Source organism: Microcaecilia unicolor, chromosome 10, assembly GCF_901765095.1.
Source record: "Microcaecilia unicolor chromosome 10, aMicUni1.1, whole genome shotgun sequence".
NCBI classification, from domain to species: Eukaryota; Metazoa; Chordata; class Amphibia; order Gymnophiona; family Siphonopidae; genus Microcaecilia; species Microcaecilia unicolor.
The window spans coordinates 97,063,811-97,078,843 of NC_044040.1; the positions used below are offsets into that span (position 1 = coordinate 97,063,811).

Genomic DNA, 15,033 nt, shown 5'->3' on the forward strand with positions numbered 1-15,033 from the left:
GAAGCAAAGTGTGTAGGGAGATGCTGCTCCTTAAATAGCCCCCATCATCAGGGGAATAAATGTCAGCTGGCAAGAAGCAGGGAGACAGGAATCAGCTGGCCCGAGTGAAGGTGGATAGGCTCGCCAGTAGGAGGAGGCGGAGTCAAGACGCAAATGGCCAATCCGGCACCGGAGGCATGGCCAGAGTTCCCGGGCCCCATGCCCGGAAGAGAAGAGTTCTCCTGGGACGCCGACGCTGCCAAGATGGCCGGCGTTCCGAACGGCAGTGAGGGCAAGAGCGGAGCACTAGCCCTGCCATGACGGCCGGCGAGGCCAGCAGAGTGAGGAATGGGCGTCGGAGCATAGACTCCGCTGGCATGGCCGATGCTCGGTTTCATTGAGGCGGGGCCAGGGATCGGACCAGCCGCGAGGACTGCACAGCAGGTGAGGGGCGTGACAGTAGAGTAATATTTAGGTCAGAGAAGAGGTCAGCAAAATCTTGACAGAAAGGAGCATTAGGGTAATCTATAAGAATATTAAAGTTGCCTAGTACTGCGAAGCATGGAGACAAAAATCCGTACTGGCAGACTGTAACTGGCTCAAAGAAATAGAAGAGGGAGGAGGACGATGACACAGCAAAAGAAAATCTGACAAAATGAAAGAGATTCTAAATGGGTAAGAAAAGTGACTGAGAAATGAGTTAAAAGAGAGGGTAGAGGAGTAGAGAACTGCTACTCCACCACCTCTATGGTCAAGATCCGTAGTCTTCCCATTCTTTAGAGGATAGCTGAACATTAAAAGGATCTATAAGACCTTGTATATTCGACAGAAGTGAGTCTGGAGATAACTGAGGGAGAGAATGAGCAGTTAATTTTCAGAATCTGAATAGGAAAAGGAGGATCAAGCAGGAAGCCCCTCTGAATGCATAGGAATAAGTCCTGAAGCGTGTGAGATGGTTCCTTAGGTTGTGGCATAGAGGAACATCTGATAGATCTTTGAGGTATTTCTTCACAAAGTCTTCTAAGTCTTTTGAAGAAAAGAATGGGAATGCTCCAGCAACTGAAATGACGCAGATGACTATGACTCATCAGCTCCTATAACCAGAGCTGATGTCTCAGGCACATAGCACTATGCATTTGATACACAGTGGTAGGGCAATCTGTGCTGAAGTCATCCTTTGGACCACTGAATGACTCCACAGAAAAGGTGCTGGCACTGCGCTGACATTTCTGTGCAAAACGAGTGAAAAGCTGAAAGGTACTAACTTAGAAATATACTTACTAATGGAGCACTAGTGATTAGAATAGGATTCTAGAGTTTAGTAGGCCTCTACTAACCTTTGTATGATCCCTTTTCCAGATGTGAATTATCTTACTCTTGTAGACATGAATCATAGGGTATGGTGTTGATTGGCTCCTGTAAATTTAAGAAGCATAAACACTCATATTTCGGGTAGTGACCAACCTATAACCAATTGGTGATTTTGAGTTCTATAGAAGTAAGCTCAAATGCGTCCTTTTATCAGTTAAAGAGACTCTCTTGCTGGTATGTTTGAGCTTAACAAGCTCTTCAGCTGGTGTAGATACAATACAACTTCGCTATTCAGGCATTTGCAGAAGCAGCTGTGCTATAAGCTTGGATAACCGAAGGGTTTTTGCTCTGACAGCAACTGGACTGTCAGGACCACTGCCCTGACAGGTTGAAGGCTTCTCTGTGTTAGATTCTTGACAGAACTGCCCAGGCGTAGATGGGTTGAGTGCAGAGATGTTTTTGCAAGCTTTCTCCAAGTGCACCTTTTTTTCTGCATCCAAATGCTCTCTGGGGTGGCTTTAATTGTCTCTCAGTGCCCTCTGTGGCATTCAAGACAACACTTACAGTCCTTCAGACCATGTTTCAGACCAAGGCGTAAAATGTACTCAGTATGTGTTTTGGGAATTTTCCTGCCACAGTTTGGGCATGGATGAAAACCTGACTTAGACAACACTGAAAGAAAAAAAAAAGAAAACCCAATGAAAACAATGTTGAACAGCAAACTAAACAGGAGAGCTTTGTTTCGTGTCTGTTCAGCTGGGAGGAAAAAAACAAACTAAGTTGCTGAGGAAACCACTGTGCAAAGGAAAAGCTGCACACACTCACAACTTTACATCAGGCTCTGAGCTCAGGGAGGGCAGCTCTGTTTCGGCGCTCTTGGATGATGTCATCTGCTTGTGTGACCTGACTCAATTCTGCTTAGTGACAGAAAACACCAGCGTTCATATGTTAAACTTCCAATCCATACATTAACTAAAACTATATTAGAAAAATGATTAGACAAGTCTGAAATATAAACAATGAACACACTTTCTGAAATACCTGACTCAGAACATCATAAGATTCTTTTTAATAAATGCAGTCACGTGCATGAGCTACGTGCATGAACATGCTGTCATAACTTATTCAACTTCAAATAAGAAAGAATAACTTTACTTTATGATCTTGCTCTCAAACTGCTTAGCTCTCCTCCATTTGCGGATGCACTTGAGGCAGTATGTGTGGCTGCAGTTGGAAAGGATCCCAAAACGGCGTTCACTAGGGTTGGCCTTCTCATACACCACTTCCATGCAGATCCCACATGCCATATCTTTACTCCGCTGTACTGCAAATGAGAGTTCCATGTCCTTCTCATGTGCATCAATACAAGACTGCAGAAATAGGGTGGGGAGTGTTTGATAGGTACAGGGTGGAGAAATAGCCGAGAAATGAAGTGAAATGGAAAGACCAAGTGATTGGCCAAGGAAAGACAGAAAGAACAAATCATGGGAAGTGGGATAGAAAGAATGAGAAAAACAGAAGGGAAAAATTAGCTTTAGATTTAATAATCTTTTATAAAATTTCAAAAAACTTAACTAGGAAAAAAAGAAGAAAATGCCATGTTGGGTCACACCAAGTACAGAGTTTGGCACCTTGTCTCTGATAATGGCTAATTTGAGCGCAAATACCCAGCAGGAAACCAAAGAAAATATTCTAATCTATTCTAGACTTTTATATTCACTTAACTGTTTGGATCAAAGCAGAAAACATTACAAAAGAAGCCAGTTAACTGGAGGGGTAATAATATTATTAATTTTAAAATCATATTATTCATTTCAGCCCTAATAATCTGATTAATCATCTAAAAATGTATCCTATAAAAAAAGTTTTCAGTTTCGTATAGAAAATAAAATAAGACTGCAATCTTAAACTGCTTGGTAGACAGCTCCAAGCACGAGCAGCTTGATTAGAGAATGAGCTAGAACAGTGTTTTCCAAGTCAGTCTTCCAGTAACCCCCCCCCCCCCCCCCCCGCCAATCAGGTTTTCAGGATATCCACAATGAATAGGCATGAAAGAGATTTGCATATAATGGAGGCAGTGTTTACAAATCAATTTCATGCATATTCATTGTAAATATCCTAAAACCCTGACTGGCAAGGGGGTATGATAAATAGTAGTAGTAGTACTCCAGAACTAACTTAGGAAATACCGAGCCAGAAAACATTCGTTTAAAATCAAGCACTTTTTACAGTAGGAAAATATAACACTGATGAATCATGAGAATGCAGCGACCTGGTGCAGTGACCTGGAAATCAAAGAAGATGGAACATATAGCCAGGTGCCATCCCCGCAAAGATTTTATAAGCACACAGAATTTTAAAAGAAATGTGATATCTTATAGGAAGCCAAAGTAATTTGAGCAGCAGAGGAGTAGAAGTTTCACTGCAGTATTTTGAAGGAGTTGAAGCCTCTTCTGGAGTTTCACAGGAATATTCAAAGCTCTTTTGATGGGTAAAGAAAACAAAGTTCCTTACATATAGTAGGTGTTGTCTGAGGACAAAAGGATGAGTATTCTTATTTATTAGGATCTATTTGCCACCTTTTTGAAGGAATTTACTCAAGGTGGTACACATCTATATAATAATTCGTACCTCTGCTTCTCTGGATGGCTGGCTGTCTGGGTTCGTAATAGCATGCTGACGTCAGCTCGCCTCCAGTGTTCCCTTCCCTCTCAGTGTCCCGCCCTCGTGTAAAGACAAAATTACATCAGAGGAGAGCGGGACACTGAGAGGGAAGGCAAGGAAAGGCAGGAGGCGACGCGAGCCCAACCTGCCTGCCGCCGCTGCGACCTCAGGTAAGATGGCTTAAAGGCAGGGCGGCAGGAAGGACAGAGTCACTGGCCATGGAAGGGAGGGAAGGGGAGAATCACTAGACGTGGATTGGATGGGAGGGCAGAGCAGAAGCGAATCGCTGGATATTGAAGGGATGGGAGTCGAGGGGAGAATCGTGGGACACGGAGGGGAGGGCAGGGCAGAGGAGAATCGCTGGACATAGATGGGATGGGAAGGAAGAGAAGAATCACTGGACATGGAGGGAGGGGAGAGAGAGGAGAAGCAGAGGGAAACTCCAAAGTACTCTACATCACAAGCGATGGCAGGGCAGAGGCGAATCGCTGGATATGGATGGGATGGGAAGCAAGGGGAGAATTACGGGACATGGAGGGGAGGCCAAAAGCACGGGACACGGAGGTGAGGGGAGGGCAGGGCAGAGGAGAATCGCTGGACATAGATGGGATGGGAGGTGAGGGGAGGGGAGGGAAGAATCACTGGACATGAATGGGAGGGGAGGGAAGAATTGCTGGACATGGAGGGGAGGGCAGGGGAGAGAGTAAAAGCAGAGGGACACTCCAACGTACTGTACATCACAACCGATGGGAGGGCAGGGCAGAGGCTAATCGCTGGATATGGATAGGATGGGAGCGAGGGGAGAATCGCAGGACATGGATGGGATGGGAGGGCAGGGCAGGGCAGAGGAGAATTGCTGGATATGGATGGGATGGGAGGCAAGGGTAGAATCGCAGTTCACTTAAAAACAATCGCCATTACATGACAGCCTTGCTAGCACCCATTTCATTTCTTTGTGAAACGGGCTTTTTTTTTCCTTGTCAAGAATAAGTCAAACAATTATAGTAGTAAAAATATTCAAATACAAGATATGGCATAGTATGCTATGTTATAATGTCAACACAATACGCAATAAAACATTTTAATAGACAGCATAGGGTATAAGTAAAGATGAAATATATAAATAGATAGAAAGTAACAGGAGGTAGAAAATAAGGGGACTAATTTAAAAAAAGTTGCATGAATATAATCTCAGCTAGGATAAACATGTTCTGCTACATTAAGGTGCATGTATTTGTGTGAATTGCAAGCAACTTACTTCTTCCATTAAAGGCCTGGATGAAGAGCCAAGCTTTCACCTGCTTCCTGAAGCAGAGCTGGTCTCGTGTTAAGCGAAGCCCCTCCAGAAATGCACTCCACAGTGTGGGGACTACTCCAGAGAAGGCTTGCTGACACGTATCACATTGCATGATGTCCTTTACAAAGGGTGCAATTAGGGATTACTATTATTATTATTATTACTGGGTGATGTCATCCAACGGAGCCAGGTGCAGGAACCTACCCAGCATCTTTTTTAGAAATCTTTGGCAGCGATTCACCATGCATACACACACCATGCATACACACACCCTTCCTGCCCGCCATAGTTGTATTCTATAAGCTAATGAAATAGCTTAAAGAATACAACTCAAAGGGGAGGTGGGTGGGGTACTTAAGAATAGTCATCCTGCTGTCCTTGAACAACAACTGCTACAGGTAAATAACTTCATTTTCTCCAAGGACAAGCAGGATGATATCTTCTTACAATTAGCAATTCCTAGCTCTGTTTCAGTGCTGCTGGTTCACATGGTGCTCAATAGCGCCTCTATGTTGCCCATTTTGAAAATCAGCTTCTTAAGCACTATCCATTCATAGGCAAAATATTTTGGAAAAGATGTATTGATGTCATACTTATGCAGTGGAGAGGGAACCAAGATAGACTCCAAGAGTTCCACCAGATATTTGAAATTTAAATTGCAATTTGATTATCATAAAATTTGTCATCTTGACATAATCAGAAAACCATCTTATGGTTTTTAAGATAACTATTTATAAGAAGCCAACTGATAAGAACAAACACCTGCATTATAGCAGTTTTATTGTGAAAAGCTTAAAATATACTATTACTACTAATCATTTCTATAGCACTACTGGACGTACGCAGCGCTGTATACATTATATGCAGGTACTTTCTCTGTCCCTAGAGGGCTTACAATCTAAGTTTTGGTACCTGGGACAATAGAGGGTTGAGTGACTTGCCCAAGGTCACAAGGAGCTGCAGTGGGAATTGAACCCAGTTCCCCGGCATCAAAGTCCACTGCACTAATCACTAGGCTACTCCTCCACTCCATATAGTAACAAAGTAAGTAAGTGATGGCAGATAAAGACCTGAGCGGTCCATCTAGTCTGCCCAACGGTCACATTCATTCTCAACTCAAGATTAAATTAACAATGAACATGAGATTATATACTTGATCATGGTCTTTTTTTGGTGTTTCTGGGACATAGACCTTAGAAGTCCACCTGGCTCTGTCCTTATGTTCCAACTACTGGAGTTGCCGTCAAATCCCACTCCAGCCTATCTTAATCTGTCATGTGATTTGTGGGACACAGATCGTAAAAGTCTGCCCAGCACTGTCCTCACATTCCAAATTACTGGAGTTTCCATCGAAGCTCTCTCCAACCCATCCTAAACTGGACTGCTATATGCGGGACTCAAACTGTACAACCCAGCCTAGCACCGGCCTTAATTGATACAGCCAGAGTTGCCATCTAAGCACCATTTGACATGTAAACACACATGCAACCCTTTAAGTTTTTGTTATTTATACTATTCGTTTTCTAATTAGAGATCCTCTGTGTTCATCCCAAGCCTTTTTTCATTCCGCCAAGTTTTTTTTCTCCACCTTCCTCAGGAAGGCATTCCAAGCAACAACCACCATATCCGTGAAAAAGAATTTTCTGACATTACTCCTAAGTCTATCACCCCACAACCAATTCACCCCTCAATTCACGTCCTCTAGTTTTACCATTTTCCCTTCTCTGGAAAATATTTGTTTCTATATTAATACCTTTCAAGTATTTAAACATCTGTATCATATCTCCCCTATAAGTGGGTAAGAGCAGGTATGTGTGGTACCTTCACTGGCACTCAGGTGTGCAAGGGCACAATCCACTGGATTCTATATATGGCACCCAAATTTGTGAACACTACTGAGATGTGTGCGCAAACAGGCTAATGAGCTCTTAAACAACAATAATTGGGCGCTAACAACTAATTATTGCTGTTAATTGGCACTCACTAAAATTTGCATGTGCATCTGGCTGTGCGCTATTCTATAAGGCAGGGTGCCTAACTCCCATAGCACACATCCCAAAAGGAGGCGTGTCATGGGAGGAACATGGGTGTGTCAGGGTGTTTCAAAAAGCTATGCACATAGTTATAGAATACTGGGTAACACAGCCTAACTTGGGTGCCAACATTTACATTAGGCTTCAGCAGGATTAAGTCTGGAGCCCAAAGTTAGGTGTGGGAATTGGTGCTACACACTATCCTATAAAGGACATGCAACTTTTATAGAATAACATTTAGTGTCAATTTTTTTAGAACCCAGTGGAGGGCCAGTTAAACAATTTCACCCTATGAGCCACTCTATAATGTAGCTCCTAAGCACTACAGCATATGACTACGAGGGTGTGCACAGAAGAGCAGCACGGGCAGGCCGGGGCTGCGAGTACTGCATTAAATTCTGGTCACTGTATCTCCAAAAAAAGATATAGTTAAATTAGAAAAGGTTCAAAGAAGAGCGACCAAAATGATAGAGGGGACTGAACTGCTCCTGTATGAGGAAAGACTAAAGAGGTTAGGGCTCTTCAGCTTGGAAAAGAGACGGCTTGGGGGGAAGGGGGGGATTTGACTGAGGTCTATAAAATCCTGAGTGGTTGGATATCCACAGAGTCACCAGCTTATTGGCAGTGGAGAAACCAGGTGCATCTGTTGGCAACGTGGGAAGCTAGAGAGGCGAAGGGATCACGGAAAAAGTTACAACAATTTATGCAGATCTGGAATCCTTATGTAGAGGAATTGAGTCCAAGGGGACGTAATATGCTTCTTAATTTGACACAATAATGTGATGCAAGCCTTACAAGCTAGGTATAAGATGAGTGTTAGTGCTTAGCTTTGCTTCACTGAAGGATCCAAGGGGAAGGGGGGAAAAAGGGGGAGAGAGGTGGGAGCTCACTTGGGCTATCAGAGAACAAGTCCAGGTGGGATGGGAAGGGAGGGGGGGGAAGAAAAGAGGAAGGTAGGGAAGGGGGGAGAGGGAGGGTAGGATTACCTTCAGGTGTTTTTTTTTTTTTTTTTGGGGGGGGGGGGGGGGTTAAAATATTGGAAAACTTGATGACGATTGTAAAGCCTGAATTTGTTGTTCATATTCTTGTATGAAGATGTGGTGTATTTTGTTATGTCATCAATAAAAATGGTGAAACATAAAAATAATCCTGAGTGGTGTAGAATGGGTAGAAGTGAATCGATTTGTCACTCTTTCAGAAAGTACAAAGACTAGGGGACACTGAATGAAGTTACATGGAAATACTTTTAAGACACATAGGAGAAAATATATTTTTACTCAAAGAACAGTTAAGATCGGGAACTCATTGCCGGAGGATGTGGTAACAGCGGTTACTATATCTGGACAAGTTCCTGGAGGAAAAGTCAACTGTCTGTTATTGAGATGGACATAGGGTTGGGAAGCTACTGCTTGCCCCGGGGTTGGTAGCATGGAATGTAGCTACTAATTGGGTTTCTTCCAGGAACTTGTGACCTGAATTGGCCACTGTTGGAAGCACAATACTGGGTTAGATGGACCACTGGTCTGCCCAGTATAGTTATTATTATGTTCTTAGGTGTACCAAGCGAAGTACACAACTTATACAGTTGCGTGCACCAATTTATGCCAGCTATTAACCTGGTATAATTGGTCACACCAAAATTTGGCTTGTCAATGCGGTTTTTATAAATTCTTAGCTGTGCCCAGATGCTGTTATAGAATTGGTACTCGCATGCAGTCATTGTGATGCCTACATTGAAGTCCCAAGTTAAACAGCCCTCTCTGTCTGCAGGGGTTGGTGGCCATCATGTTGGCATCTACCAGCATTCGAAGGACAATACATATACACTGAATGGCTGCCTGGGTTTTTGCAAAAGGGTGTACTTTTTTTTTTTTTTTTTAATTAGCAGAGTTCATTATTGCACCTTTTTTCCCCCAAGTATACAATATCCTTTATGGTTTGCTGCTGTTGTCATGACAACTGGCCTCAATGACAGGATTTCTGTTTACATCAAACTATAAAGTTATAGAGGCATCAGCCTATGAAAACTTAATTGGCACCACATGGAGCAAATTGTTACCATACCTAAAGGCATAATTTAATACACATGCAGCATCAGCTTCTTGACTTTGTAGACTGTACCAGTAAAATTAACAAGGCAAGTCCAACTCATTTCTAAAGTTTTACATGCGCTACAGTGATAAAAAATATATTTAACGAGGGGGACGCTCGTGTACTTGATGCGGCTGGACATGTGAGTCGTGAGCTCCATGGTTATCTCCTTGTAAACTATTATTTCTAGGATCTGGATTGAACATAAAGTTACCTCTGCACTATCTCATGGCTTACCAACACCAAAGCAAACTTGAACAAGCTTTTTCAGCGAGTTCCACGTCAAAAAGAGCAAAACAGGACTTACTCATCTCACCTCAGAAAATCAGAGACAACAAAGATGGCGCCGGCAGGGACTCTGAAACTGCAGCAAAACTTCAGTAAATTATTGCTTTACTATTGGAGAATATCAACACGATTCGTGAGCTCAAGAGTGAAATAAACCAAGTTAACTTAAAATTTTCCTCAGTGGCTAATCGCCTTACCGAAGCTGAAACTAGAATTAGCATACTTGAAGATGATGGCGCCAAAAATAAAAAAAACTTCACAAATCCATATTGCAGTTACAATCCGCGGTGGAAGATACAAATAACCGAAACAGAAGAAATAACATACGCATACTTGGCATTCCGGAAAAACCTGAAAGCGACAACATGGTGAGTTTTATGGAAATTCTCTTACCTTCACTTTTATCTTTGCATTTCAAACATACATTTGAAACTGAGAGAGCCCACCACGTGTCCTCAAAGTAACATAGAGGCATATTTTCAAAGCACTTAGCCTTCCAAAGTTCCATAGAAACCTATGGAACTTTGGAAGGCTAAGTGCTTTGAAAATATGCCTCATAGTAACATAGTAGATGACGGCAGAAAAAGACCTGCATGGTCCATCCAGTCTGCCCAACAAGATAAACTCATATGTGCTACTTTTTGTGTATACCCTACCTTGATTTGTACCTGTCCTCTTCAGGGCACAGACCGTATAAGTCTGCCCAGCACTATCCCCGCCTCCCAACCACCAGCCCCGCCTCCCACCACCGGCTCTGGCACAGACCGTATAAGTCTGCCCAGCACTATCCCCGCCTCCCAACCACCAGCCCCGCCTCCCACCATCGGCTCTGGCACTTGTTTTTGGCACTACTAAAAAGTTTAACTTAGTAACATAGTAGATGAGGATGTTCCAAATCAAAAGTACCCAAGGCCTATTGTGTGCAAAATACTACGTTTCCACTAGGTGTTGGACATTCTTATTGCCGCTAAAGCCAAACACCCAATCCATTGGAATAGCAATAAGATTATAATTACTGATGATTTTACTAAAAGTATTGTAGATGTGCAAACGATTTTTGGCGCTCCGCCCAAGACTTAAATCCTTAAATGCAACGTATGGATTGATCTCCCTGGCTACCATGAAAGTAACATACTGCAATCTGACAAAATCATTTACAGGTCCGACCACGCTGGAAAAGTTTCTGGACGACATTCAATCTCAAGGGATGCCTGGATCTTAATTGCATAATGACACTTTTACCTGGATCTATGTACAAATAACAACTATGGAGATACACGTGGCCTCACTTCTCCTTCCACCTTTGCTCACGACCCTGATTCTTTACCTCTTCTGAGGGGCAAGTTCCTTATAACCTGAAGTTTATATTTTCTCATATTGTTACAACTGATATGGCAATTATTAGGCATTTCGGAATGTGCATTACTTTTCCTTATGTCATACTTGCTCCTAGGAATTCTACTTTTTCTGGATATTTTTGTATACTTTATCAAAGGACCTATTCAGTCATGATATCAATTTATCCCATTTATTATGTAGAAATCCATTAATTTTTTGTCCCTGAATGTTAAGGGAGTGTTGCACCCAAACGCAAAAAAGTTACGATTATATTTAAAAAAATTTTCTCCCGCTGTAGTCTTTCTCCAGGAAAAACTCATCTTTCTGCAAACAAGGATAAAAAACTGAAACAGGACTGGGCACAAGACTGCTATTTCTCTCCATCTCTAGGTAAGAAGAATGGTGTCACCATACTCTTTGCAAAATCCCTTCAATATCACGTTTTATCTCATCTCTGTGATACAGAAGGCAGGTGGATAGTAGTGGTCCTTCAAATAGTGTCTTGTAAAATTGCTTTTTTGAACGCTTATGCTCCTAATGTGGACAGTCCCTCTTTTTTTTGCCAATCTTTTTTCACAACTTGCGTTACTCAACATCGATCATATAATTTGTGGCAGGGATATGAATCTACCTAAGGATCATATTTTGGATCGCAAATCCACAGTGAAATATAAGCCTCCTAAGACCACGGATTCCCTACACAACCTTTTACATACCTGGAATCTAATAGGCTCTTGGAGAATACAACACCCTGTGGATCTGGACTACACATTTTATTCTGCACCTCACAATTCCTATCAGACCTTACTTTTATTGCCCCCTCTTTACATATACCTTCTGTATCCTCCTCTCAACGCAGTTGGAAATTTAATTCCATTTTGTTGCAGGATACAACATTTTGTGAAAATATTATAAAATGGTCTGATTATTTTTCTATTAATATGTCTAATGATGTGAACTATGAAACTGTTTGGGATGCCTATAAAGCTTATCGAAGAGCTGAAATTATCAAATACAATTCTTATCTTAAAGCCAAAAAAGCTGAATTAACAATAATGGAAAAGGAAATTAAATGTTTAGAATTTGAATATATGCATCATCCAACTCAAATGATATTTACGAATTTACAAAAACTTAAATTCTGTTTCAATCAAAAAATGAGTCAATCTGGTAGGGAGGCAAGATGGCGGCCGAATGAGAAGTGCAGGAAGTCGCTCCACACCTACCTCTAAAGTTTTTCTGGAAACTTTGTTACCTGATGCCAAAAAGACGAGGCAAGCAGCACCCTAGCCCTGCGGTGCAGCCTGTGTCTTGGATTCCAGGGCTCTGTCCTTTCCTGGTTCTCTTCCTACCTCTCCCTCCGCACCTTTAGTGTTCACTCTGGTGGATCCTCTTCTACTTCTATCCCTCTGCCTGTCGGCATACCTCAGGGTTCTGTTCTTGGTCCCCTCCTCTTTTCTATCTACACTTCTTCCCTTGGTTCATTAATCTCATCCCATGGCTTTTCCTACCATCTCTATGCTGATGACTCCCAAATCTACCTTTCTACCCCTGATATCTCACCTTGCATCCAAACCAAAGTTTCAGCGTGCTTGTCTGACATTGCTGCCTGGATGTCTCAACGCCACCTGAAATTAAATATGACCAAAACCGAGCTTCTCATTTTCCCCCCCCCAAACCCACCTCCCCGCTCCCCCTGTTTTCTATTTCTGTTGATGGCTCTCTCATTCTCCCTGTCTCCTCAGCTCGAAACCTTGGGGTCATCTTTGACTCTTCTCTCTCCTTCTCTGCTCATATCCAGCAGACCGCCAAGACCTGTCGTTTCTTTCTTTACAACATCCGTAAAATCCGCCCCTTTCTTTACGAGCACTCTACCAAAACCCTCATCCACACCCTTGTCACCTCTCGTTTAGACTACTGCAATCTGCTTCTTGCTGGCCTCCCACTTAGTCACCTCTCCCCTCTCCAGTCGGTTCAAAACTCTGCTGCCCGTCTCATCTTCCGCCAGGGTCGCTTTACTCATACTACCCCTCTCCTCAAGACACTTCACTGGCTCCCTATCCGTTTTCGCATCCTGTTCAAACTTCTTCTACTAACCTATAAATGTATTCACTCTGCTGCTCCCCAGTATCTCTCCACACTCGTCCTTCCCTACACCCCTTCCCGTGCACTCCGCTCCATGGATAAATCCTTCTTATCTGTTCCCTTCTGCACTACTGCCAACTCCAGACTTCGCGCCTTCTGTCTCGCTGCACCCTACGCCTGGAATAAACTTCCTGAGCCCCTACGTCTTGCCCCATCCTTGGCTACCTTTAAATCTAGACTGAAAGCCCACCTCTTTAACATTGCTTTTGACTCGTAACCACTTGTAACCACTCGCCTCCACCTACCCTCCTCTCTTCCTTCCCGTTCACATTAATTGATTTGATTTGCTTACTTTATTTATTTTTTGTCTATTAGATTGTAAGCTCTTTGAGCAGGGACTGTCTTTCTTCTATGTTTGTGCAGCGCTGCGTATGCCTTGTAGCGCTATAGAAATGCTAAATAGTAGTAGTAGTAGTAGGACCGCTTTCTGCAGTCGAGTGCAGTGACAGGAGCTTCTTCGCAGCCGGTGAGTCTGGGGAGACGAATGTCATTCTCTCGGCTTGAAGCTGAAACAACTTTAAGCCCCGAGACGTGCAAACCCCCACCGATGCTGGTGGAAACCCCAAGTGCGGCTCTGGAGACGCCGAACGCCAAACAGCCGACAGGGTCTCCGGTCACGGGCGCTGCCTCGGATGTAAGAACGCCGACTTTCCCCGCGTTTGGAACAGCGGGTGATGGAGGGGAGAATATCCTTGGGAAAAATCAAACGGCACTTGAAAGTCAGCCATCGATGGAATCAACATCTGCAATTGGGCTAGCAAGTAAGTCTTTTTTGCCATTAAAACCAGAGACTATAACTTTGGACACAATTTGGCAAGCATTAGTGGGTTTAGAAGTTTCCTTTTCACAGAAATTTACTTCGATGATTCAACATTCTAACCAAATGCTTGAAAAAATACCAACACTTGAAAAACAAAATATAGCCATGGGTAATGAAATGGAAAAACACTCTAAGACTTTACAAGATTGCCAACAGATTCAAGTTAACATGATTAAAGAAAATCTTGTCCTCCAAAACAAGACTGAAAACCTGGAAAACTATCAAAGGTCTAATACCCTTAGGCTAATAAATTTTCCTAAGCAATTCTCAATCTCACCTCTTATAACCTTTAAAAAATATCTAACAGAGGTTTTGAAAATTCCTGAACAGTCACATCCTCCTATATCAAAAATATACTATATTTCGCCTTTCCAGAAGAGAGAATTAGACTGAGGAAATAGCCTTGATCAACCCGTGGAAATCTTAGACCTGCATCTAACACAAATTCTTGAGGATGATAAAGTGGGACTGACAACCTTTATTCTACAATTCGATAGAGACTGGATACTTAAGCAGTATTTTCTAAATAGAGATCAAAATTTCCTTGAATGTAAAATAAGAATGTATCTAGACGTATCTAAAAATACTCAAAAGAAAAGGCAAGAGTTTCTTAAATTGCGCCCTTAAGCTTTGCAGCTGGTCACATTATTCTGGTTAAATTTTCCTTACAAATGTGTTCTAAAGTTAAACTCTGTTAAATATATATTTTTTGATCCTAAACAATTGAACTTTTTTCTGGAATCCAAGACTGCTGACTTATCTATGCTACAGCCAAGGAATATCAGAACTTCAACGCCGTGATAACTTAAAGATCACTCGAACTTCTTCTCTGCCGCCTTTCTCCTAATTTTATTTTATAATTTTTTTCCTAGGTATTGAGTAATTGCCTCTTTATAGTGGACTAAAGATGAGCAAAGCCAATGACTTAGTAAGATGTATTAATCAGTTTCCTTAGTTTTGTAAAGTCTTATAATCATCTATTCTGTATCAAGCTTTGTACTTGAAAAAATATTATAAACTTAAAATAAAATAAAATAAAAAATGAGTCAATCTGCTGGTATTATCCT

The 15,033-nt window shown here is 42.3% G+C and overlaps 1 protein-coding gene across 6 annotated transcripts in view; it reads right to left on the reverse strand.

The window, feature by feature from the left end:
• MKRN1 (makorin ring finger protein 1) overlaps positions 1-15,033 on the reverse strand; it is a 548,705-nt gene that overhangs the window by 218,053 nt on the left and 315,619 nt on the right. For 2 of the 6 annotated variants that reach the window (XM_030215958.1, XM_030215959.1), the window contains exon 5: positions 2,446-2,660. In XM_030215958.1, the coding sequence (XP_030071818.1) occupies positions 2,446-2,660 (215 nt within the window). Of the gene's footprint in view, positions 1-1,316; positions 1,963-2,441; positions 2,661-15,033 lie in introns of those variants that run through there. The other 4 variants (XR_003943541.1, XR_003943540.1, XM_030215960.1 and 1 more) reach the window with 4 other exon arrangements.